The sequence below is a fragment of the Temnothorax longispinosus genome, chromosome 4 (genome assembly GCF_030848805.1).
Source record: "Temnothorax longispinosus isolate EJ_2023e chromosome 4, Tlon_JGU_v1, whole genome shotgun sequence".
In the NCBI taxonomy this organism is placed as follows: domain Eukaryota; kingdom Metazoa; phylum Arthropoda; class Insecta; order Hymenoptera; family Formicidae; genus Temnothorax; species Temnothorax longispinosus.
In genome coordinates, this window is record NC_092361.1 from 1,249,504 (window position 1) to 1,274,935 (window position 25,432).

Below are 25,432 nucleotides of genomic sequence, written 5' to 3' on the forward strand. Positions count from 1 at the left end.
AGATAATGTACTGTTTCGTTCTCTTATATCACTTTCAGGTATTGTGTGTCTCTCCTCTTCGATTCCAAGTTTCGAAATATTCCGTTAAAAAAGTTAAAAAGTTATGCAATTATAATGCTCCACCGCCGTGTTATTCCGATGAAATGGGATCTGCCTTCAGCGGCAATTTTGAACTCGCGTTACAATACATTTGTCGAAATTTCGCATTAATATCAGAATAGTCTTCGATTCCATTTCAACTATTCGCGTTGGATAATCCGATTCGATCTCATTCTCGAATTCGAGTGTGCGAGAATAAAATACCAGGCGATAATGGTGTTCCCCTTTTTACACATTGCCCCGCGGTTTTTCGCGCTCGTTTCACGAACGTGCGTTTTCTTGGACGCATTATATACGCGCATCAGTAACCTGTTCTAATTGCACCACCCTGTGCCCCACGATATTTAATAATTAGCGATTGCTTCTTGGGTTTTCATGCTGATCTCGTAACGTGAGCATTCCACTATCGCTCAGCAGCCTCAAATAAAATCATTATTGCTTTATTTCCATAAATTATGAACTAAATCTTGATTATCCGCAAGAACGTTTATATTAAATTTATTGTGCTGATATTGCTTAACGTACATATATATATATATATGAGAAAAACTTATACAAAAAGGAAAAAAGCATCATCTGTTTTGTGTAAGTCTTTTTGCTCGTATCGTTTAAATATAAATAAATATAGTTTCGAATCAAATACCTAATAATATGAGAAAATGATTTTATCCCTTATCGACGAAAAGCTCGAACAAAAGTCATTTTTGAGATCAGTACGGGGAAACCAATCGGGAATCAATTCGATGCGAGAACATTCAATATTATTCGAAAGAGCGTAATTGCATCTCGCGCACGCATCCGCAGCGTGTTGTACATTCGGGGTGAACCGTTGCTGAGGGTGTAGCGGAAGTTATTCCTGTCGTTGTTCGGATAAGAACGAGGGAGGGTAGGATAGAGGGGAGGGCAGGGGACGAATCTAACCGCGTGTCTCGTCGGGGGACGGAACGGCGGATTGATCCGATAGAACTTGGATTGCTCGTCGAGGGATGATTGTCCCTTGATTGAAAACGTCCTCGAATCGACGGAGGGTGCGACTGTGCTGTACTCGAGGAAGGAAGGTGCGGCGCGGCGCGTCCCGGGTTTTGCGAAAGCCTCGGCGGCGGCGCGCAGCTATTCCGCATGTTCCGAGAACGCATTTTTTATATTGACCTCCGTAGGGCAAAGTTCCGCTCTATATATGGTAGGGTCCACATTTGGTAAGTGGAGCCGTAATGGCAACTAATCCATTTCTGTCTTATCTTCCTGACTTTCGCGTTTATAAAGAAAGATCACGATCGTCCGTCGGGAATACATTTCTCTTAGGTAGGGATAACGAAAAACGGTAAGAATCACTTTGGATCGTTATTTTTAATAACATTGGGACAAGCAGAGATGGATTTCATCGATATATGAATATCTTTCTAGTAGCAATTTTTTATCGTTACGTCACTGTATACGTCGTAATAAATGAAATTGAATGGAACATTAAGAATATTCCTTCCACTCTGCGGTGTATGCCAAGAGTTCATCGGCTAACTCTGGTATGATCGGGCAAGTTGGGAGAACTATTTTAGGTGGCATGCGGCGAATGCGAAGATCAGAATTTAGCGCGAAATTAGAAAAAGCTCGCCCGCTTTCGTCTCTCTCTCTCTCTCTCTCTCTCTCTCTCTCTCTCTCTCTCTCTCTCTCTCTCGCTCTACGGAGAGTTAAATCCACAGCACAATAACGCTCAAGAACTTTCCGGCATTCGGGGCCGTGAAAAACGCGAGCTATCAGTGAGCCGCATTTTTCTTCCCCTCCCCTTTCCCCCGCTTGTACTCCCGTAATCGAGACGCATCGCGGCTCTCATCCCCGCACACGCGGGAGTCGTTACCTCCTACAGATTGGGGGAAGTTTCGCTGTTTTTCCCATATGGCACTGGAAGCACTCTAATCTCCGGACGACGACGATTTTCCAGTCGTGGACGTCGCTCGTGCGCGTGCGTCTCCCATCGCAGACAGGACCGACACAAAGTGATGACTTTTCAAAATCTAAAACTAATTTTTTTTTTTTAACGAGGACGCACTCAAGCAAAAATTTTGAAGAAAATATATATTCTTATACTTCATATTTTTTCTACAATAAATAACTACGTTATGATACGACAGTTAATATTAATATAATTGTTAATATGTCTATAGTTATAATATTATTAATATTGTGCGTTTTGTCAGTTAAAAATTTTCTATTTAAAATAAAAGGGTATGCAAGAATTTCTTCAAATTCTCAAAAAAGATTTGGATCTGCCACACGATGGCTGAGGTTGTTAATGCAACATATGCAACATAGATTCACCCTTGCGGCGGTCCTGACGCGGATGGATCGTTTCTGATAACGAAGGACGCTGATACGCGATGCGGAGCCGTCGCCGCGGACCGGATATCTCGATACATCCCCCGGTTTTTCGTAGGCCGGATATGCGTATGATTCGCGAAGGGAAATAAGCACGGAATTGTTTTCGAACGACCGTGTACGGGCGGGATTTTATCGGAGTATCGATCCTGGAGGGGCGCGGGAAGTCGACGAATCTACAATATTTCCGGAAGCTATGAAATAAAGCGTCGTGCGTTTAGCGATATCGGAGTCATAACCGTAAATATATTTATGGCGATATAAATTGCAAGCTCGCGAGCATGCTCGTTGCTTTTTTCACTTCTTTTTTTTAAGGGGGAAAACCGGAAATCGTTTTTCGTATTTCGCTGCGCCGTCTTTCAATCGAGAAATGATAACTAGTGATAATAACAGCAACAATGAGATCATTATTTAACAGGAAATCAGATTTAATAACGTTGAAAACGATATATATGTCTCTTAACCATCTATTCTTGATATGTTCTATGATGGAAACAAAAATAGAGCGATATAAATATCACATAACGTAAAAATATCCTGATATCAGTAAAGACAAAAAATTGACGGAATAGCGAACCGACATTTCACACAATTATTTCTATCCAATGTTTTAATATGTATTCAAATCTTGTTCATAAATAAATTAGATCGGTTATTTTGGAAATATATCTAAAATTCTTAGTCCAGAAAGATATAAATAGTTCACAGAAAATTGATTTATTTTTGAATGTATGATCATCTAATAAAAACAGAATGCAATAGCTAAAAATAAGAAAAATAATTCTGAGAAATGGGATTCAAATAACGCAGAAAAATAGCTACAAGTTAATTTGAAGATTAATAACCAATAAGACAGATTTGATCGAAAGGCAGTGATATGAATTAAGGAGAGTCAATAGTTTAATTTAAAGGCTCTGATTATTTGTTCTAAGATTAAAGGAACATGAACTTATTGCGCGTATGAAAACAACGTCATCTGGACAATATAAACGTGATATTTATATATTTCAGAAATAACACATTTTTCTTCAATTAAATCTTTTCAACTTACGGGTTTATCTGGCCGCTGCCAAAACGGCTGATTTGATTTATTAAAGCGGGGTTGATGATCCCGCGTACTCGAAGCGTCCGTTTGTCACGAGGCCAACTTCGCCGCGAGTTGTTTGCCCGGGACGTATCCCAAATCTCTCGAGTGACACAGCCGGTGGCAGGGGCGATCTTAAGAATGAGAACATAATCCGCGACGCGGAAGAGCAATATACCGCGCGCGGAGTACTCGCGCCGACACGGAAGTAATCCGATAATCCTATCAGACGAGCTTCCATAAAATCGTTAATCGTCGGTACGCCGCCGCCGACTCGGACGGCTGACGCACGCGGCGCTTTGTTGTAATCCCGGTTCGGTATTCACATCGGTTTCGAAGCCACATCCGCACGGTGCGGTGAAATCAACCGCGCACAGCGCGTTCGCGAGAAGCGCGTCTTACATCCGGGAGATTGTTGTAACAAACGACTTTCATCGAGCGGTGTTTCGAACGAAAATATACTGACGTTAGTTGTTACGAATAACTTTCGGGCTTGTTCCGCTGAACCCGAGCTATATCCGCCAAAAAAGAGGTTTCAACAACTCTCTCCTCTGAGTTACATGAAGTCAATGTTTCCTCAGCGAAAATAAATTGTCGATGCTTCTTTCAAAATTTTGCATATTTAAATTCCGGGATAAAAGACTGACGAAAAAAAAAACAGAAGGAACAATTGTTCTTATAAATCGAAGTTCAACGATTTCTTCTGAAGAAGGAAGGTAGATTTGATCAGATTTGATTTCGACTTATTATGTGAAATTTCCACTTGCATCTCGTCTGTGGCAAATATTTTATACAAACGTAAATCCCACTGTGATAGGACAAAAATCAAGCGAACAGCGCGCTGAAATGAAGTACGAATTTTCTCCCGGGAGCGGACGGTTCGTTTGCAATTTTCTGCTGGTGGTTGTCTAATCTATCGAAAACAACAACGAGCGAGGAGAATGTTTCTGTTTCTCATTAGCGACTCCATTAGCGGAATGCTCGCGCACGATATTAGGGCGCAATGTAAATTGGTAGGATTAAATGCATCGGACGATTGCATCAATCTCATTAAATGCCGCGCATAATGTTTGGCAAGAGAGGGAGAGGGCGAAAGAGAAAGAGAGAGAGGGAGAGAGAGAGAGAGATAGAGAAAGAGCGAATCGAGCGGATCGAGTCGGTCGGGGTTAGTAACGATGTTTGGGGATGCTCCGATAATTATTGAATCCCTCGACGTTGTTTGCGCCAGATAAATCGAAAATAATAGAATATTCGAGCGTTTGCCCAGTTACGTTCTCGCATCTTCCGTTCTCGAAACCCGGTTATTTTTATCGTTAAAAATTCTACGACATTATGTAAAATTCGTAAAGTTTTCCCCTTACGAACCAATTTGCGATCGATTCGAATATTTTAGCTTCGTTCATTATTGCGGTATCTTCCTCTCTGCAATAATAATGTCGATATGAGACCGCGAATCTTTGGAGACGATAAGCATAGCTCAAGGACGAGTCGTTCTAAGACGCTCGCTTTCGAAGTGTCAATCGTGAGGGTAAGTTAAAAAGTGAAGAGCGCGCGTAGAAATGTTCGAATAACCATTTTCATTCTTTAATACCGTCCGCGTTCCGCTCTTCTCTTTGCCATCAGCTTTGCTTAATTTGATTATTGCATGCATTCCATAGCTTCGCATATAGCGGGGATCATGAAAGCAAACAAAAATGTATAGGAGCAAAATATATACGATTGAAATATGCGTTTTGTTTGGCAATACAGATGGGATAATTAAAAAAAAATCGCGGAATTTGAATGATTTCGGGTGTGATCATCCGCGTTCTAACAACGCTGTAAAAAAAAATAAACATTTATTCTTACGCTGACCGCGATATAGCGGATAGCAAACAATTGATGCTCCGATTGACAACACAGTTATACATGATATGATCTAATTCAGAGCTATTTGAGCGATTTCATCAAAATTCTAAAAATTTTAATTAATATGGAGAGGCTTCAAGTGATTCTCGGATCATGCTGATCTTCCGTACAGAATTTTACGAATTCGTCGAATTAACCCTTAAAGTACAATCAAAAACGGTATCTTATTCGGTAAAAAATAAAACGTATTTGTTCTAGAAACTTGAAAGTATGTTTATGAATTTTTAGGGATTTCTTGAACGACTTTAAATAAGTGAAAAAGTGGTCGGACCCGAAATATCCATGTTTTGTACTGTAAGGGTTGAATCGGGTGTAACTATTTTTTTTTTCGTTGTTTAAGCTCGCGAGAATTAACATAAAAAATTGAGAAAATTTAATTCAGATTAATTTTTTCAAATTTCTAGAAAAAGATAGAGCGTAAATTACTATCGAACTCTTGCTTTTTCACAGTCGCACGCTCCGTCGATATGAGACTCTTAGCTGTCGCGGAAATCGCGTCGTCTCGTTAGACGCGAGATTGACGATCGGGCCTCATCAGGATTGTAACGCACGTGATTCGTGACCGCGGGGCACCTGGATCAGACCTGATTGCTGTTCACAATGAGCTTATTATCCCTAAGAAGCTAGAGAAATCTTAACGGCTAGACCCGATATTAACATACTACTTCATATACGCTATATATATGTATACGCTGCGCTCGTAGGTACAGTATGGCTTCTAATGCTGATAACTGCTAAGTGTCCTAAGTAGCCTAAGTCCTACTTGTTGGTGAAAAATGAGAACGCGCGCTGCTCGCCCGCATGGCACGAGCTTCGCGCTACCTCGCAATTGTTGTGCGCACTGACAATAATATCTTCACGGTATACCACTCTCGTCGAGAGAGAGGTAATTGAACGAAAATCGATCGGTCCCTCTCTTCTGAGAACCCTGAAAACGGAGACACTTGCCGCCCGATGAAGTGCGTTGTCCGAGAGGATCCTTGAGTAGGCGTGAAATAACATGCGACGCTTAACGATCCCGACGATCGACTAAGGCAAAGATGGGATAAATAACGCAATTAACGCGATGGATCGATGGAAATCCTCGCGAAACGTCGGTCACCGTTGGTTGGTCAGCGTTGCGAAGCAATTTCGATCGAGATCGACGAGAGAAAGAACAAAAATAATTGGACGCGCGGATGAACGAACGGCGAATGACGGCTCGATGAGATTTTCATCGCATCCGTTGCGAGTTTCTCGTTTCCTTCTCAAGAATCGATCTCGCCGACGTCGTTGATTGATTAAACCAAAATCCGACGGAAAAATCTTAGTGGCGTAGAAATTACGTACAACGCGATTGAAAAAGTGCTAAAATAGCAATTGGCTTTTTCCTATAATTCACTCTTTTTTTCATGACCCCCCCCCCAGCCCCTCCCACTCTTTCATTCCAATTTTCTCTTTCATTTTCGCACGCACACATACACACGCGCTTCAGTTCTCACTCTCACACACTCTTTCTGTTGCTCCTAACTTCCCCTTTGTTTGTCTCTTCCTTCTACTATCTCTCGTCACTCGATTACAGCTTAATTATTACAAAGATGGTTGTACAATAATATATATAATATAGACTCTGTATTAGTTACAATAATATCGTAGCGTCCTACACCGTCGCGTCTGGCCTTCTTCTGTCGTCATTAATCACGAAAATCGAAACCGATTGAGTTCCTTCTTCGAGTTATAACGCCTTCACGCTCGATTCTAAGCGCAACACATCCGCCTCGTTATCACCGTTCTCGAGCGTTTCTGTTGCCACGTAAATGTATGTATCCGCGTGTGTGTGTATGTACGTCTTTTCTATACATGTTTCGTGTATCTTTATTGCTTATTGCTTAACATTAACGTTCGCGCCGAGCGGGTCACCACCGAAGAGATATCCGTCCGCGGGCATCCCATCGTTAATTAAGCTAATCGATTGCTCATAGGAGACAAAGACCTCGGCGTCACCACCGCACATTTAACGTTAAAGGCAAGTTCTCCCTCCCCGAGACTTGACGGTGACATCGCACGCGATCTTTATCCTCGACGAATAAAAACTTAGGATCAGGCGGGGGCTGCATTTGCGCGTCGCGTCTAACGAGATGCTAATGAAGCGAAAATATAGATCAAAGGATCACACCCGTGTCATCTGCCTCGCGCGCGCGCGGAGGGACGCGTCGCGTCGTGCGATTTCCTCGGCGGATTTCCCCTCTCGACGCATGAATAAAGAAAAATGTAGTGAGCCGTGTGAGCCCCGAGGAAGAGAGAACACCGGTGTACCATGGTGTGACATCCAGAACGGAGCCTCTGTAGTCTCGTTCAATAATCTCTTGACCTTCTTTAATCCTCGACTGGTTCGCGGGGTGAAATAATATTACGCATTTGTTTCTTATCGGCTAGAGGACTCCGCCATGCTAATTAATCAAGAGTCACTGTCCTCATTCTCGTTCGTCGTTCAGATAAAAACCGCTCTCGCTCGGCTAGCTCGTCCCGGGGAGAACGAGCGACTCACCCGCGATCCATTTCCCTTCATCCTTCGCGGCGTCACTTCACAGAACAAATTCGGGGATCCGCCTCGATCCGTCGAAAAACGACAGCGTGTATTTATTTGTAATTAATCGATATTAATTATTACGCGTATCGTCGATTAACTCGGTACTTATTGAGGGTACATGCCCGAGAATGAGCAAAGAAATGAGCGTACGCGCGCCCGGCGAAGAAAATATTTACCGAGTAAATGCTTCTTCATCCCTTTCTCTCTTTTTTTTTTGCACTTATCGAGGATATAGTCTCTCTTTCGTAGCAGTCATCCTTTTCTGTCCGTTCCTAAAAAGTAAACGATCGCCGCGTCTTATCGGCTAGAACGAGAGGACTCCGGGACGATCGATCCCGCGTGGGCGAATCGCGGTCCTTCGTCCTTGACCGAGGTCGACCGCGTCGTTCGTCGCGATACCGATCGTGATATGGCCAAACCATAGAAATCGCCTAAACAACTTCGTCAACTTCCGCCCGATCTCAATCTTAGTGCCTACGCGCTACGTCCGGTAAAAAAATCTACTGGCCAGGGAAAACTCACGCTCAACGAGTCCGCGCTCTCTCTCTCTCTCTCTCTCTCTCTCTCGATCGCTTCGATCGCGCAATATCGCCGCCGATGTCCCTTCGATGCCTGTCTCTTCCTGCGAGATCGTGCGTGTCGAAGTCGTCGCGAAAATCCAACTTTCTTTTCGGATCTTCCGTCGATTCTTCGTAAGATGATCCTTCGTGCGATCCTGTCGTCCGTCATTCGTTACTCCTTATCCGTTTCATCGACGACGCGGCTGCGCCTCTTCGGCCTCGGAACGACGATCGCGGGAACGCGAGTTTTTCCTGACAGCTCGAAGAAACTAACAGGAGCTACGAGCACGATTGTGCTAAATCGGTCGATAAGCTCCCATTTTCTCCCCGCATCTTCTCATTCACGGTCTAAGATCGCATTCATCTGCAACTTTACGCGCGCGCTCGGATCGATCGAGCCACGGCCGATCACTTTGTCGCGAATATTCTTTATAACGATCTCACTGAGTGTCCGACACCGCGTTTGAGTCTGATTTTTTTAAATTGATTTCGAATAATCGCGCTTTCGATTAGAATCACCTGAATATCGCGGCGACTGCTGTCAGCAGAACGATCGTCAGGTACGTCGATCGGCCGATCTGTCCGCCGTTCGCTTCCATGCACTGGCCTGCAACGATAGAAGTGATTTGCAATTTTTACTATCTTTGTGCGTGTACACTTACATGCGAGATAGAAGCGTGTTTAGCTTCTTAGCTAAACGGCATTTATTTAGTTAGGGTTAGTCAACCTTAACATCCATCTCTCATACATGTAAACGAAAAATATTTTTACTAGTACGTGCTAAATGTTTTCCTCGAAAATATACGTACTGAATGTAACATTACACGTAGTTGTACTGTATAAAATCAATCTCGAAACTTTTGACTCTATATATAGGCTTCTTAGCAAAATACAAAATTCTACTCTAGCATTATACACGATATCGAAATTAATTATCTCAATGTCTTTTTATAAATCAATATGTTTTTTCTCTAATTATGATCGTTGTAAATGTTACAATATTGTGTGGTTTAAAATCCAAGATAATAAAGGTAATATCTTCCATATAGCATAATAACATTCGATTGGACCAAAATTAAGGCCGCTAGTGAAACACGCGAATGGTATAATTAATGTTGGGATAATATATGTTTAACGCAATATATTTAACGGTTATTTCGCGCCCACGAGATAGCCTTAGGTCCAGTGACACATAACTCAGCGTTTATCAACGCGCTGTCGCAGTCTATTTGTCACAGAGAGCTACGCGAATGTCGCGCTAGATTATGCGTGGCTGTCACGCGCCCTCCGCGACGAGATTTCGAGCGGCGCGGCGCAATGGATGACAATCGCTGACTCTGCGATTTCGATTGGATGGCACAGCGTTCACGTCACGGAGAAGTTATTGGAGTATACTGAACGTTTTGCGAAAAGACGGAGAATCTCGTCACGTTTTCCTGATCAGGCATAGCTACGAGTTTGCCAAGTCTTCGTGATATCAAAAATTTGCCCATATTGATATGAAATTTACATTTATCATTTATTTAATAGATATCAAGAAACTTGTCTTAACTTATATATAATTTCTCTTTCTTTGACAATCCGAATGTTGAAATTTAAAATGAATATATATGTGGAGAATTTTATTATATTTTATGTTCGATGCATAAGAACAATGAGATAAAAATCTATTAAATGATCAATATTATAGCTTTAAAAATAAATAATTAAATAAAATTTTGCATTACTTTTGTAATTTAATTGCGATACTTTCTGCATTTGGATAACAATATTTAATAAAGTATTGGCGAATTTAAAATTATCATCTATGCTCTTTTAACGTAATATTGCCAGATATAATTACGTTGCGTGTACTCGTGTCTAGTGTTCTCGGATTAATGCTAATCCGGGGGATGAAATAGCGCAGCGACGGAAAGCGAAAGGGTTGACGGAGGTTGCCACTTACCGGTGCTGGTAGCGTTGAAGGCCAACATCGGCGCAGGCGGTGGGATGCCCCTCTGACACGCTATGTGGCTGGCAGTCAAACTGACAACTCCGCCGCTCTCTTTGTACATGAAGCACAGTCTACGGCTATTCCTGTAGGGCTGCGCCCTGTTGTTCTCGCTGTTCGACCATGCTGTTCTGCGCGCCAACGGGGTGGCGATCACGAACTGCGTGCCCTCGGCGTCGAACCATCTACCGTGGCAGGAATAGGCTGGAAGGCAAAGAGAGAGAGCACGGGGCTGAGCCAGAGGTTCTTCGCGAAACACGGGAGGGTTGGGTTAGAGAAAGTTTCGGGATAATAACAGTCGCGAGCGCGCGGGGGAGGGTTGGCGTCTCGACGGCCGTTACCCTTCGAGTGCCATTATTTCCCCCTCCCCCTCGAAATAAACTTCGACGGTGTCGAGGGTCGAGAGGATATTCCACGGGACTGGGAAGCGCGAAGGGAAGGGAGGCGAGGAGCGGACACATGCCTCGCGGTTCTTTCAAACATTCAGGCATTTCGATCTTGATGCGGAATCGCGGCAGGGGAGCGTGCTCGAGTATCATTTCGACCGTCGTAATGAAGTTACGACATTACCGGGATTGATAAACGGGGAGCGCAAGAGTTTCGGGCTCGATAAGAGGCGCGCGGCGTTAATATCGTCGCTTTAACGCTGAAAGGCACGAAATTCGTCATACTGTCTCGGGATAATATTTTCCGTAAGCGCGATAAACGTTGCGTCGTTGATGAGCTTTATTGCTAACACTTAATTAAATATCAATGCAAATTTTCTGAGAAGACACTTTGTGATTATTTGATGGACGGCTTTTATCTCTTATCTCAGAGCGGAGTTTTTCTGGATAGATGTTAATCTTTCTTTCTTGTGTAAAAAAAGAGACTGAGAAAAAGGCGAAAATATCGTTTAACCATGCACGTTCTCTCTGTTTTTAAACTGTCATCAATCATGTTTTTTATATCTATTTAATTGATATTAATGGTGGAGGAAAGATTTTTTTCCTTAAAAAATATTTATCTTTCATATCTACTTTTAAATAGATTATTTCAAAATTGAGTCATTTATTATTTACGAATCTTTTGAAACCATGATTTTTTAAATTCAGAGTCAACGTTTTTCTTAGCAAAAATACAGATTAAAAAAAACCATTTTGGAAGAGATGCGAAGAAATGGTAGAATCTTTTTCTTTATAAAGAGAATTCTTGCTAGAATAAACGCCAATCTCTAGACTATAATCGCCGGTCGTTCTAGTATTAAAAAGGCACTTTTTCTAAGCAGCGTCAAATTCAACGCTCGAAATGCCTTGAAAAAAATAATTCTCCTTCGTCGCTCGCGACACCGCGCTCGTATTCAAGGAGTCACAGCGCGGCACAAAGTTCTCGGCGTGAGACGGCAAAGAGGAAGAAAAGGCAGATAATTACCGGTGATAGCGTCGTCGTCAACGCAGTCACTTTGAAACTCCATCCTGTCCGCCGTGGAGCAGCCCACGGTTAAGGTCGTCACCTCGGAGTTGCACCTCGATTCGTCCTCGTTCCTTTTCTCCCTCTTCTCCGGGATATCCTCGTCCCTCTCGTGTTCCTCGAGCTCCCTCTTCATCCTCAGGAGATCTTTATAGGTCATACCCTTGTCGGTCGGGTTCCCCGACGCGGATCTTTTTCGCGGCGGGCTATCGACCTCCAGATAATCCCCAAAATAATCGCCCTGCACCTGTAGCGTGCTGGAGGTCCAGCTGCCGTCCGGATCGGCGGCCCAAAACCGTCCGATCACATCGACATCGTACAGATGGAAATCTTCTATCTTCGGGTCCCTTCTCGATCTGTTGTTCGCCTCGTCTCTCGACCTCATTTCGTCTTCGACCGTTTCGCCCTCATTTCTGTCAATTCTCCCGCGATCCGTCGTGTATCTCGCGTCTCTCTCGAGATGCTCGACGGCGCGCGATCTCCTCGTTTTGGAGCGCGAGCTTTCAGCGCCGCGTTGCTCGAGGTCGCCCGATCGTCGGACCTTCGATCGCACGGCGCGCTCCCGCAGGTCCCGGAAAGTCTCCTCCAGCTCGGAGGATCTCCTCGACGGGATCTCCTCCAGGCTGTAGTCCTTGCGGCTCCGGTTGCCGCCGCGATTCGAACGCGCCCGCCGACCCATCCTCTCGTGGACCAGATACTCGTTGTTGGCCCGCCTCTTCTCGACCTCGTAATCCAGCTTACGAGCCCGCCGGTCTTCATTCCTCTCCTGGGCGTGTCGCACCTTCTCGCCGTCGTGCCGGATCGGCAGAGACTCCTGCTGCTGCTGGTGTTGGCTCCTGCGGCTTTCACGCGTATTCCGTTGATTCCGATTCACGTCCGTTACCGTGAACTTACCCAAGTACGGACAGGTACGTGGTTCCGGAGAGCTCGCTGCGACAAAAAGCAGACGTAAACCTTACAAAGTATCCGCGAGAATATCGCAAAATACGCGGAAAAATAGATTAGCTACTATAGCTAAAATATATGAATAACTAACATTTTTCGCAACGAGAGTTACATTTTTTGCAGCGAGAACAAAAGGTTTTGCTACTATTGCTAAATCATAGCTCTCGCTGCAAAAAATATAGCTCTCAATGCAAAAAATGTTAGTTATCTATATTTTACGACTAAATTTAGCTAAATTTTTTTCCGTGATATCACATTCCTATCTTAGTAGCGGTATAAGCAAAAAAAATATAAAATTCCAGAAAATATTATAAAAAATATTATTTAAAAAATCACAAGATTTTCAATCAGCGGATATTCGAAGTACTGTAAAAGTTATTTCTTAATTTCTAATGCTTTAAATTGTATTGCGTACCGAGCTCGAAGATAATAATTATATGCAATAAACGTTCTTAAATTCATGCTTGATTTCCGGAATAAATAATTACTTCAATAGCATAATATATGCGAGATGATATAATATTTATATTGTGGGCAGAGAGAATTTGTGATGTGACAGAACAAGGATAAATTTTGCAGTATTATTAATGACATGAAATATCACGCTTGCTTCATTTGAAACATTAATATAACGCTGCATAACCCGATTTACGATTATGTTTTATATTTACGATAAAGGAGTTAATTTACATTGCACGACATGTGCGAGAAATGAAAAATGGCAGCACGATAAACGTATAAAAACGTATGAACATTTATCGTGTACCTAAAACGATACTTTTTACCATAATATTCGGAAATAGAACCACTAGAATTTTATATGAATATGGCAAAATTACAAACGTATATTATGCAACGATATTATTATTACTATTATTAATATCACGAGTTAAATACGTGATTATGCGTAATACTAATAAACGTAAATAGTTTCATAGATATAAAAAGAGTCGCTGTAAATTAATGATCCTATCTGCAAAAGTAAAGTACCGATATGCTCGTAATTTCTACGGCCTAAGAAGAAACTTTGAAGTTGAGTCTTAAACGGAATTTTAAATGCCGTAACTTTAGAAGTTGGGACAAGAAGCTCGACGAAGGTTATCGATCCCTGCTAATGATACTTTCTTGTTAGTGAGAAAGTACGGTATATTTTAAACCCGGGAGGGGGGAGGGGAGGGGAAAAAAGTTCTGAAAGGAGCCACGGATGTCCGAGTCTATTCAGGGAGTTCACATAATCATATTATATCTCTTATGTACCCTAAGGTAGTTGCAAATGTTATATAATGGTTCCAAATTTATAGGACTTAGGTTAATCGTTTTTCCAAAGTTGTAGCTAATTTAAAGCAGTTACACAGTTTGCTCGCCAGAAGTAAAGCAAAAAACGTAACGTCATTTTCTGTAACATTTTTATAAAACAAAACTTTACAGTATATTTCTGAAATGTATTCTCATTAATATCATATAAATCTCATCCTACATTCTAGATCGATTATTAAACATTCAAAAATATTTACACACATGCACGTATATTTAACATTCTTCAATTTTACCTCTGTTTAAATAGATTTTTCTCTTTATGTATAATATGCAAGCCACAATAAATATCACCAATCTCACGCAAATAACGGAAACGCATTGTGGTTCTAATGGAAGCTCATTAGATCGTAGAAAAGGAGGAAAAGAATGCCAGGAGCCTTTAGAAGGCCCAAGAAAGTAACGGAAAACGGCGAATGGCTATAACGAGAGAGCGTAAATCGTCTATAGGCCAGACACAATGCGAACTTAACGAGACAAATCTGACGACGCACCCTCGAGCCAAGGGTTCCGCTCTCCCTCCCAGCTTGATAAGCTGCATTATCGTTTTATCTCGCTACCATCAAGCCTTCAAAACTCAGTAAGCTAACAATCAAGTCCACTTTTTTCGTGTTTTACATGATAATATATGTGCCTTCTATTAATTGAAAGCACGTGAAATACGACGCTCGCGAGAACGGAGAAAGAAAAAAAAACATATACCGATTATCCTGCAGAGAAAATACAACGAAGGGTTTAATTGCTATTTAACGTCGGAAGAGTTGGAAAAGTTCGGATAAAAGGAGTCGGAAAAATTTACATTTACTTACTCTTAATTAGAAAGATTCTGTTACAAAAGTAACAGGATCTCACTTTCTAATTAAGTCTCAAGAAGATCCGTTTTAACAACGATACTTTTATTTCATTTACTCGCATCTTAATTACAAAAATAGGAAAATACTTAAAGGCTGGCGAAGCGAGACGTACATATTAATGAAGGTTCTCGGTTTAATCATTTACCAAGGAAATCAATTTCAGTCTCATTTCTGTTCTTGTTTCGAGAATAGGGACTCCACTTTTGTTTTTATGTCGCTGCTCCATTTTTGCATTTCCGAATTTTATAAATCGATCTTAATGGCAGTTTGCGACGATATTGCAAAAATCTCGTTATTTTTACGGTTAATTAGACACGACTTTACGGCAACGCAAAAGCGAACGTTCGGTCTCGGCGAAAGCGACTTTGATTTTTCCGACTCGTTAGGCGATTCCCGGCACGAAGGACCTGCCCAAAAGGACGGTACGTTAAGGGCGGGTTATCGACGAGAGGTTGGGAGTCAGTCCCTTTGGTCCATCCAGATTCCTTTGTGTTCGATCAGAAGGGCGAATCGCGAACTATACTGATCGTTATTTATGCTGCAAGGCTTTGTAGCTTGTCAGAATACCATACATTTCTCAATAATAAGGCGTGTTCAAGTAAAATTTAAAAGTTACAAAGTTGACAATTCGCAATCTTCTCATTTTGGTAGTTTAACATTTTTGTATTTAATATTTCCTGATAATAAGGACGAAAATCGTTATTTTGATATTTCAAAAACAAATAAAAGAATAATATATGTTTCCTTACTATATAACATTTTATATATTTCGTATCAACAAGATCGGTCTGCTTTAATGTTACGATATGTTATCGGTGCAGCATGTCGCAAATCGCAAATTAGAGGTATACGTATAAGGGAACGTATCCTTCCTTATCTCAATGTGCTAATCTACTCTGAGAATCGCGTAACAATGAAGTTTCATAGCGTCTGGTTGTCTCCAAGGATGTAACTATACGGGCCACTGAATGTATTTATACCTTGCAGATGTGTGTGTAACAACTGGAAAATATTTTACGTTATATTACGAATAACGAGGTTAATATAAGATAAAAACAAAAGAATATATATTTATACACATGTTAAATTAATATAATCTATTGCGAATAAAAGCGAGATTAATTTTCCAACATTTTTGTTTGTTGGCTAACGCCGAGAAAACTTAAGAGAAAAGATATTCTTTTACATCGAGCATCAAGATATTGTAAATGTGATATCGCGATATTTAACTGTGACCGATAATATTTTGCTGTGTCTCAAATCACAGCTTTCCGTTGCGAGCGATATATTTATGTCCCGCGGCGCAAATACTTATTGGCAACGAGTCGCGCATTCGATAATCGATAACAACCGCAAGCACTAAATTACCCAGCGGCAGCTTTCCGACTTCCGCTAACCTGAACTGAACTAGCTATCCAATCCGCTTTCGGAATAAAGAAAATCACAGAATAATTAATCGTGACAATTACCTGCGCCGTCCCAGCGGCGGGGGCATCAGGTTCACGACCTCGCTCATCTTTAACAAGCATATTGCTCTAAATCGACACGATATCGCGATTCGGAATCGCAACGGCAGAAATAAAATTGGGACAGTCTGGTACCCCGGTGATATTTGCATATCAGTTCGACTGTTTTATTCGCATAAAGTTCTGTTTCTATGTAAAAAATTTTAACGATTTTGTTGTCAAATTGCTTCCTGATCTAAAAATATTTTTAAATTGCATATCGCTTTATGTTTCCGTTCGACTAAAATCACTTTTTCAAAGCAATTTCGATTTATAGGGAATTTATTTGAAAGAATATTTCGTCGATTCAAATATTTCATGTATAATTCACGGAAAAATCCGTAAATTGAAAATAAAAACCAAAGATTCATTTAGTGCCGGTGGAGCGTCCAATGATTAAAGATTTTCAAGTGTTTAAATCTGGAGTTAAAAAAAATGGGGTTCAATAATGAAACAGGTTTTCATGTTTTTCTTGTTTCTTAAGAGAACGCGATACAATAACTCGCGTCAATCACTGACATCAGCCTCCTTCTCCCTTTTACGCTGTCTTATTATGACGCCAGTTTTGACCCCGAAAAGTCCTGCGGGCAAACCGGTACCGCTTAGTCACCGGCGGCATTATCCTGTCACATCCGCGTCGTTTCCTGGCGGAGCGTGCTTCTTGACACGGCAGTACCAAGTTTTTAATTAATCGGTCGAGTGCTGCCTCCCTCGATTTTCTACCGTCCCCTTCCCCTCTCTCTCCATCCTTTTCAGGGAACGAAACGGCCGCCCCTAACGATCGATCTCGAGGACGAGGGAAACGGATCGGAAATTTCGCCCCGTTATCGCGTGCTTAGTTTGCCTCGTTCATGCTCCCGCGGCGTTTCATGGGAGTCTCATTCGTTTTGCACCATCATGCGGCCAACGAGAATGACGTAATGGTATGAGGACGTTCCGCGATCGGTTGAAATAAATACCCTTCACATTGCATATATTAATTAGCAATGTTAAAACCATCCCCCTTTTTCTGTTAGCGAAAAAAATCCTAAAGGGTATGTTTGTATTCTTGTTGCTTTGGCTTCTTCAAAGTATGCCTCTTTTTGACAGCAGTTTTGCATGGAAATGACTGAAGCTTCGCTTCCTATCGAAAAACGACCGTCTGCTGAAAGTGAACGAAATCTCATATCTCATTATATGTATATGCACGCTCGGGAAGAGTTGCTTATCGTCGCCGGAAGTTAAATCGAATGTATCGACCAAGGGAGAGAAGTTTGTAAATAAGAAAACGACACCGGCGCTCTTGTCTTCCGTTAGCGCGCGTTTTTCTTCACGACGCGCAAGATAGATACGCCGATACGTCACGTACTTTTAGCTGACGATTTACATTCGCGAGTTTCGCGATACTTTTATCTGAGCGGAGGTGGCGGGGGGGGGGGGTTAAAGAGAAAGGCGATAAAAGTGGGTGCCAATTATTCTTCGAACGAAGAGCGAGATCGGCCCGGCGTGGCGCGGCGCTCTCTTTGTTTCGTTCGCCCGGAAATGACGCCTCGATTCTCGCCAGAGCGATAAATTTCCAGCGGAAATAACTTTTGGCAGGGTAGATGGAGGCGAGGGAGTACACGGTAAAGGAGGACAGGAAAGGGGCGGAAGGGTAAGCGAGACCCTCCTCGAAACAACCGCGTTTCGTCCTCGTTTGGAAGAAAAAAAGGTAGATCGAAAGATTCGAGAGATCCGTTTACGTCGATTCGATAAATTACGGCTATGTATTTGTAAAATAAATCATCTTCGATCCGTCCTCTCCCGGGCGGATTCAAGAACATTTCTTCTCGACAGCGAAGCGTCGTCTCACACCGAAATACGTTAAGCGGATTATCTTGATCTCGCGTAGAGAAATAAACTGATATTTAACGTGTGACGCAGAAATGGCTGTTCGGAGTAAAGAAATTACGATAACTTTCCCGATGTAATTTTAATCCGTCTTGTGACAGATATTTCGTTAATTATCAGACGCAAGACAAATTAAGATTTAATCAAGTAATTCTTCATACAGCTTCGTTTCACACGTCACATACTCCAATTCGTCATATATTCCATCACATATCGACGTTATTTCGCGCCTAAAAGAATTCAATAAGCTTCAATATTCATAGAGCTTATTTCGCTTCATTTATCATTACATTAGACATAATATGAATTTTCTATTTCATTTTGTTGCGGTGAAAATTAATTTTGGCAACAACTGGAGCATTAAACGTGAAAATCGAAAATACAATGGCCGCATATAGGACTGAACTTGATTAATTAACCAATCATATTCAACGCTCTCGATTTAGCTCGTACACTTAAATTATCGTGTACTGATCCATTATTCCGTTTATTATCGCTTGCACTTTCCACCGAATGAGAGAGAGAGAGAGGGAGGGGGGGAGGAGGAGAGAAAGAGAGAGAGAGAGAGAGAGAGAGAGAGAGAGAGAGAGAGAGAGAGAGAGAGATTCCATCGAAGTTCTCGCAGCGGAAATCTCGTGCAGCTATGCAGAAAAATGGTCCGTCAATTCCGCGCAGCGTATCGCATCGTCCAACGCTATTTTACAAATAAAACGCGCCGCGCAGTAGTTCGGAAATATTCTCCGTCGCCGTCAGTGGCGTTTTATCGAAGCGAAACGCACGTGTATCTCCGTGAGTAAACACGGATGACAACTGGTGTAATTAAACCTGAGTGCGCGGCAGAACGTCGATCGTTACCGGCTTGATTATTATTGGCCGGGCAACATTTCAACCTGATTCCGTCCGAATACGTAGCCGCCGACATAATTTTGTGTCGCGAATATTAAACCGTTAGGTATAAACCCCGGGGTGCGGTCTCGCCTCGCCCTCGTGAAATATCCCGCAAAATTCATCGAACTAATCGAAATACCTGCGTCACCGTGTATCTCGTCAGAAACTGGAATAAACAGAAGGCTGCGGCGAGCGAAAGCAGGGGACGAGCGTTACGAGTTAATAACTAAACTTGCCGTTGACGATTAATATGTGTTCCGGTAAACGTAGAGGGGAGAGAGAGAGAGAGAGAGAGAGAGAGAGAGAGAGAGAGAGAGAGAGAGAGAGAGAGAGAGAGAGAGAGAAAGAGAGAGAGACATATAGAGGAAAGTATTTTTTTCTTTTGATTTTAAAACTGAGAATAAATAAAATGCAAGCGCGCAACGGTACGTCGTTAAAAATGGACGAGATCGGAAACATGCGGCAATAATCTTGAATTCGGAATTTTTTTTTTGTTTTTACATTTTAAGAAAATGTAAAAATAAAAATTAAAATTTACTGTAAAAATCGCTGCAAAATATAAAAATAAGAAAATTGTTAAAAAGTTCCGTTCAGAGCGGCTCTACTTGAGATTTTCAGACTGAATTAGGCATTAATATTATTGGATTTAAGAGGCAGTATTATAAATGCTACGAGTTGATGAAAAGGAGCATACCGTTTTTCATTAATCTCGCTTTTATTAAATTTCCGCGAGTGTGCGGAAATAAACGCGCGAAAGAGAGAGAAGCCGCCCCTTTTGGAAGATAAAATTATTTCCATAATTACGTTGCGTATTTCTCGAACGCGGCTGCAATAATAAGCCAACTTGGTCAATTCATGTTTTTCATGATGTGATTTTATTAATTGCGTCGAGTGAGTGTTCTTTCATTAATTAATATAGCCCAATTTAATATTATGATTTAAAATTTCCCATTCCATCGGATTCCGCCACACGCCGCAACGGTTGTCAATTCATCATTTATTATTCCAGCTACATTGTATTGATTCGACTTAATTAATTTAGCTGCGAAATAACCACTCGTTGCACACAACTGCACAAAGTAGATATCAATTAGTGGACTGGCATGGTGTGCAATCAGGAAGACACTCAAATGAAAACGATGTTTCCTTTTTGTTGCATCACTTGGTTCTCTCTTTCGTTCTCTCTCTCTCTCTCTCTCTCTCTCTCTCTCTCTCTTTCCCCTCCCCCTTTCTCTCTTTTCCGGAGGATAAACGCGTGCGGCTTCTTTCGCTTAATCTGGATGTACTTGTACTACGATTTAAAATGATCAAAGTACCGCTGTAAGAAACAACGTTGCCTCGTAATAAAAGTTTCATGAAGCCGAACGAACCGGAGAAAATCTGAAGTGCCGGCCGGGAGGAAAAACAAGGAAGCGAAGGAAACAGAACGGACATAATAGAGAAATAAAGAGAACCGTCCGGCGAGGATCGGTGCTCCCTGTATTATAAAACACTAGGATGGTATATATCGGCGATACGCGGCGGAATTACGGAACAGCCGCAAAAGAATCGAGGAGATAAAAGAAATAAAAGGGATCCATTTTGAGTCTCGCGAACGACACGCGCCGGATTTATCACCTGAGATTTTAAGTAACCGACCGCCGCGTCCTCTCTCTCTCTCTCTCTCTCTCTCTCTCTCGAGTTAATTATCGCCATTCCGAGGCAGTTTCTGAATTAGCTTCCGATTATTCCGGCTGCTCCTCACTAATTGTAAGCGCAACTTCACCAGCGAACCGAGAAGAATCGTTCTCGAGCGGAACAGTCGCGCTAGATCATGAACTTACCGAAACTTTCGGTGAAGAAGGAGTGTATCGGAGAACTCGGAGAGAGTGCGGCAAGTTGCGGTTATAGTTTCGAGCGGAACGGGGTTCATTAAAACTGGACAAAGAGATGGAGAGGAAAATAAACACGAGATTCGTGCAATCCATTAATCTGTGACAAGTTGAAGATTCGAAATTCGTTAGCCTAAATATAAATATAAATTAAATGTTAGCTCAGACATAGATATATATTTGAACTAATATTTTATTTATTACGATATATTTTATTTACAAAATGTATTATCCAGATCGAATAAGATATCACTTTTGTATATATCATTTTGAAGTAAATTATACTTTTGTTAGTGAAAAAATATTGAGGAATATCTTCAATTGTTGGGATTTCTCAATTTTCATTATTACGTATTTTTAAAATTAAACTTTAAATTACAAACCAGGAAAAGAAATTTATATTTTATTTATAAATAAAATATTTTTCTCTCTGAAATTTTTTTCAAAAAAAAAATAAAACAAAAATTTTAGTTATGTCTTTTATATTATTGTTTATTAGTAATTTGATTTCGTTATAAGAATTTTACTCTAAAATTTTTCTTCCTTCTTGCATAATGATATTTTTTATGACGTAGATACCAAATAAAATCCTTTTTATTAAAACTTTTAAAACAAAATTTTGACTAAACTTGTTTAAATAGATCGTGGACAAAATTGCTGTTATTGTTAGTAAGTAGAACTTTTATTTGCAAGTAGGTATTCTATAAATAATAATTTTCTACAAAACTTCAAAAATTCTCAGTTGTTTTCAGTAGAAATCCATATAATAAAAAATTTACTTTTTTATTTTATTTCTCTCTTTCTCTTTCTGATTGTGATATTATTCTTTTGAACGGTGCTACGTCTTCAGCTGAAAGATCGGCTATTACCATATTAAAATTATCAATAAATGCGACGACGATATTCCAAAAAGAAAATCCTAGAGGAAAGGATCGCAGAGGGGAGACTCCGCGACTCGCACCGTTAACTCGCAGCCGAGTGAAGTTCACCAAGGAGAGGAAGCTCGGGCGGGAAGGACGTTAGCAAAGGAAGAGACTAGCGGGAGTCAGGTGACCCGTGTCAAGTTCAAAGACGCGAATGCTAACCCCGCCACCGACGTTTATTCCGCGTTCGTGAAAGGCCGCTGCTACCGCCAGAAGGAGAGAGGCCGCCGTGGAACGAGGTTCCCCCTGATCGAACTACCGTGAAAACGCCGGGCTCCTGCGACGCAGAAATTATTTCTTCGCGACTTTAATCCCGGTTTCCGACTGATAGACGCGACGACCTTAACGCGTTCTTACGCTTTTTGGGAGGATTTTTTCAACGAGGATGAGAGAGAGAGAGAGAGAGAGAGAGAGGAAAAAAGAAAATTTTATGATCTTTTTTTTTTTCGGAGGAGAGCATACACGTTTCTTTTTCCTCCTGTTGTACGGAGGACGAAGAGAGGATGAATCGAAACGTCCCCCGGCCGCTCATACATATATCTGTCCGCATTTGACGACCGTCGATGTGCGCGCTTTTCCATAATCGCGTTTTCCATTATCCACTCCCCTGCCGGATACCTTTTTTATAGCTGGCACCTCGGAACCCGCGCCAGCACGAAATGCGCCGACTTCTGCATTAACGAATGCATTAAGGATTATCGGCACGACACAATAATCGCGTTAGCCCATCTGTATTTATACGTGACGGCGTGTTCGTTGCACCCGCATCGCGGGCGTGCGTATATTTTCGCAGATTTGATTTTCTACTTCTATAACGGGCAATACCCCGCGGGAGCGGTGGCGGAACGGTGGAGTTTAATGAGATTAAGCGTGAAAAACGAGCGTCCATTGTATAATGCATATCGCGGCAGTATTCGCCAGCGCGGTCTCTCTGCCCTCCCCCCCTCTTTCTCTCTCTCTCTCTCTTCGTTTCCTCAATTCGCAATTTAATATCTCACGAAAGTGAGAGACGACTGTCACCCTTCTCCTTCTCATTCTCTCCCTCCGCCGTCTTTTTGTGCCGTTCCTTCCTTTTTTTTCCTGCGCGAAAAGCAAACCGACGCCCTCGGGAGACGTCTGCCGGCGCACGAGCTCCTTTTCTCACGACTACCCCTCAATGTCGACAATGTCGCGACTGAGAACTTTTCTGATGAACTTACGGTATCGTCATCTCGCTTGGAGCGCGATGAATGAATATAACTTTCTACGTAAAATTTCTGTCCTAAGATTATCATTAACGACATCGGCATTGCCGAGTCGACCTGCCGCATTAGACTACCAAAGCTAATTTGAATTTTAACTTTATATAGAATGCAAGACTTGAATATTACCCACATTGTATGTCGGCTTAACTATTATTGCTGTCCTAATTGTTTATTTAAATAAGTAAATTCCAAACTGATTAAATAAATACGAAGTATCACTTCGGCCTATTTCGGAATTATCATTAAATTATAATTTGGACGTCTCTTCATAATATAATAATACAGCTTTCATTAATTCAAAAAAGAAATAATAGCGTGCGACTTGTATAATAAAATAATAAGTATAATTTTTTAAATAAAAACTAAATTCTAGAACAAAGCACACCGTTAGTAGAAATTTGTTTGAAAACGGAAAGCCCATGGTTCTTTGCAGATAACAAATCTGTTCGTTTCACATAACTTTGCTGCGGTTACGGCGTTAGCGGGTCGCTCAAACTTCGTATAGAGAAACAATGGGCTCTGAAACAACTGTGATACGAGCTCGCCTGCCTCCGAAAAAAATATATGGAAAAAAAAGAGGAACGAAACAAAAAAGGAAAACGGATGTCGCCGTGTCGACGAAAGTCAGAACGACAAATAATTCGTCGGAACGATCAAGCGCGGCGCCCGATAGAAATTCAATTCCCCAAGGGCGGCAACGCGTAAAAATGGCGCGTCCAACGAGATGGAATTTTTGGCACGCGTTTTTTTTCATACTTCATTGTGCCCGGTGTGCGTCCTGTCTCTCTCTTTTTCCGGGCCCCTCTTTGTCCGACTTTGCAGCGCGTTTTCTCTCAGGCCCGGTTAGATCGGTTCGTTATGCCGCTACAGAGTTTTCCGTTCCCCATTGAGTTTTCCAGCCTAGGGACCGGTGTCCTTTCTACAGCGTGGAAAAAAAGCGCGTCGCAGGCAAATTAATTCGCGTGTTTGCGTCCTCGAGGATCTGGCTCCAAAGGCCCACGGCCTTTGTTTCAATAATTCTATCAATTTTTCCTCTTTTCGGCAATCTCCCGTCGTCGCTCCGCTCGCCCCGGCATTTTCATATTTGACTCGATTATTTTATGTCGCCCGACGCACACTGCAGTCCGCTATTAAATTTCGATTGGGATTTGCTTAATAGTTTTATCGTCCTCCTCCTCGTACTTCCTGGTTTCGCCTCTTTCTCTCTCTCTCTCTCTCATTTACCTTTTATATTTCCCCTACGTCCGACGAATACGGCAAAAATTACGAATTTTTGCCTCGCAGTTTCGCGATTGAGAACGAAGATGGATGTTTGCTGATAAATTTACCTCTCTGACCGATATTTTCCCGAAGAATGTTACTCGAAGCTTCACAAAGAAAGATAACTTTTTACGAAACAATGGATAACTTTATAAAGAGAGCTCATCTATTAAAAAATTTCGCGAATTTTTTCAACGCGACAAGATAATAAACTTACTTAGCGGCGCGAGAAATTAATGTGCTTTCTTTAACAGATAAAATTGTTTATTCTTCCGTTCTTCGTAATTATATCTCGTAGGAAATTCTCCACTCTAATTATCGAATCTAAAATGAGACAACAGTCATCGATAAAAAAAAATTCTCCTTTCTTAAATAATAATAATTGTGGTGCACATGTAACTTTTTAGACAATACATTCTTTTCAACAAGTGAAATGGCGCAGTGGTCAAAGTTATAGGCCTTTTTAACGACTACGCGAGTTGAAACGTTATAAGCGTGCAAGGATCGTAACTAGAGAGAGGCTTCAAAAGCGAAACGTGGTCTATTCGCCGCGAACGGGCGGGATGCGATCCTTCCTCTGAAAAGTTTTAATGGACGCTTTACTGTTCGCCGAAAGTACTTTAATTTTATCGGCAATACCAATTATGCATTCCGAGCATATGAATTACGCGTACTCGGAACGTGAGCGTGTAATATATATTACTTGAACTTTCTACCGCAATAACGATGC

At 41.6% G+C, this 25,432-nt stretch overlaps 1 protein-coding gene and 1 long non-coding RNA gene across 3 annotated transcripts in view; one reads left to right on the top strand and one right to left on the bottom strand.

Moving 5' to 3' along the window:
* The window catches only part of LOC139812408 (uncharacterized), a 178,981-nt gene that overhangs the window by 34,681 nt on the left and 118,868 nt on the right, over window positions 1-25,432 (top strand). The window lies entirely within an intron of this gene.
* The window catches only part of LOC139812404 (uncharacterized), a 238,650-nt gene continuing 219,680 nt past the window's right edge, over window positions 6,463-25,432 (bottom strand). For both annotated transcript variants that reach the window (XM_071777195.1, XM_071777194.1), the window contains exons 10-12: window positions 11,991-12,959; window positions 10,536-10,784; window positions 6,463-9,197 (exon numbers count right to left, since the gene is read on the bottom strand). In XM_071777195.1, the coding sequence (XP_071633296.1) occupies window positions 9,106-9,197; window positions 10,536-10,784; window positions 11,991-12,959 (1,310 nt within the window). In that variant the 3' untranslated portion in view covers window positions 6,463-9,105. The remainder of the gene's footprint in view (window positions 9,198-10,535; window positions 10,785-11,990; window positions 12,960-25,432) is intronic.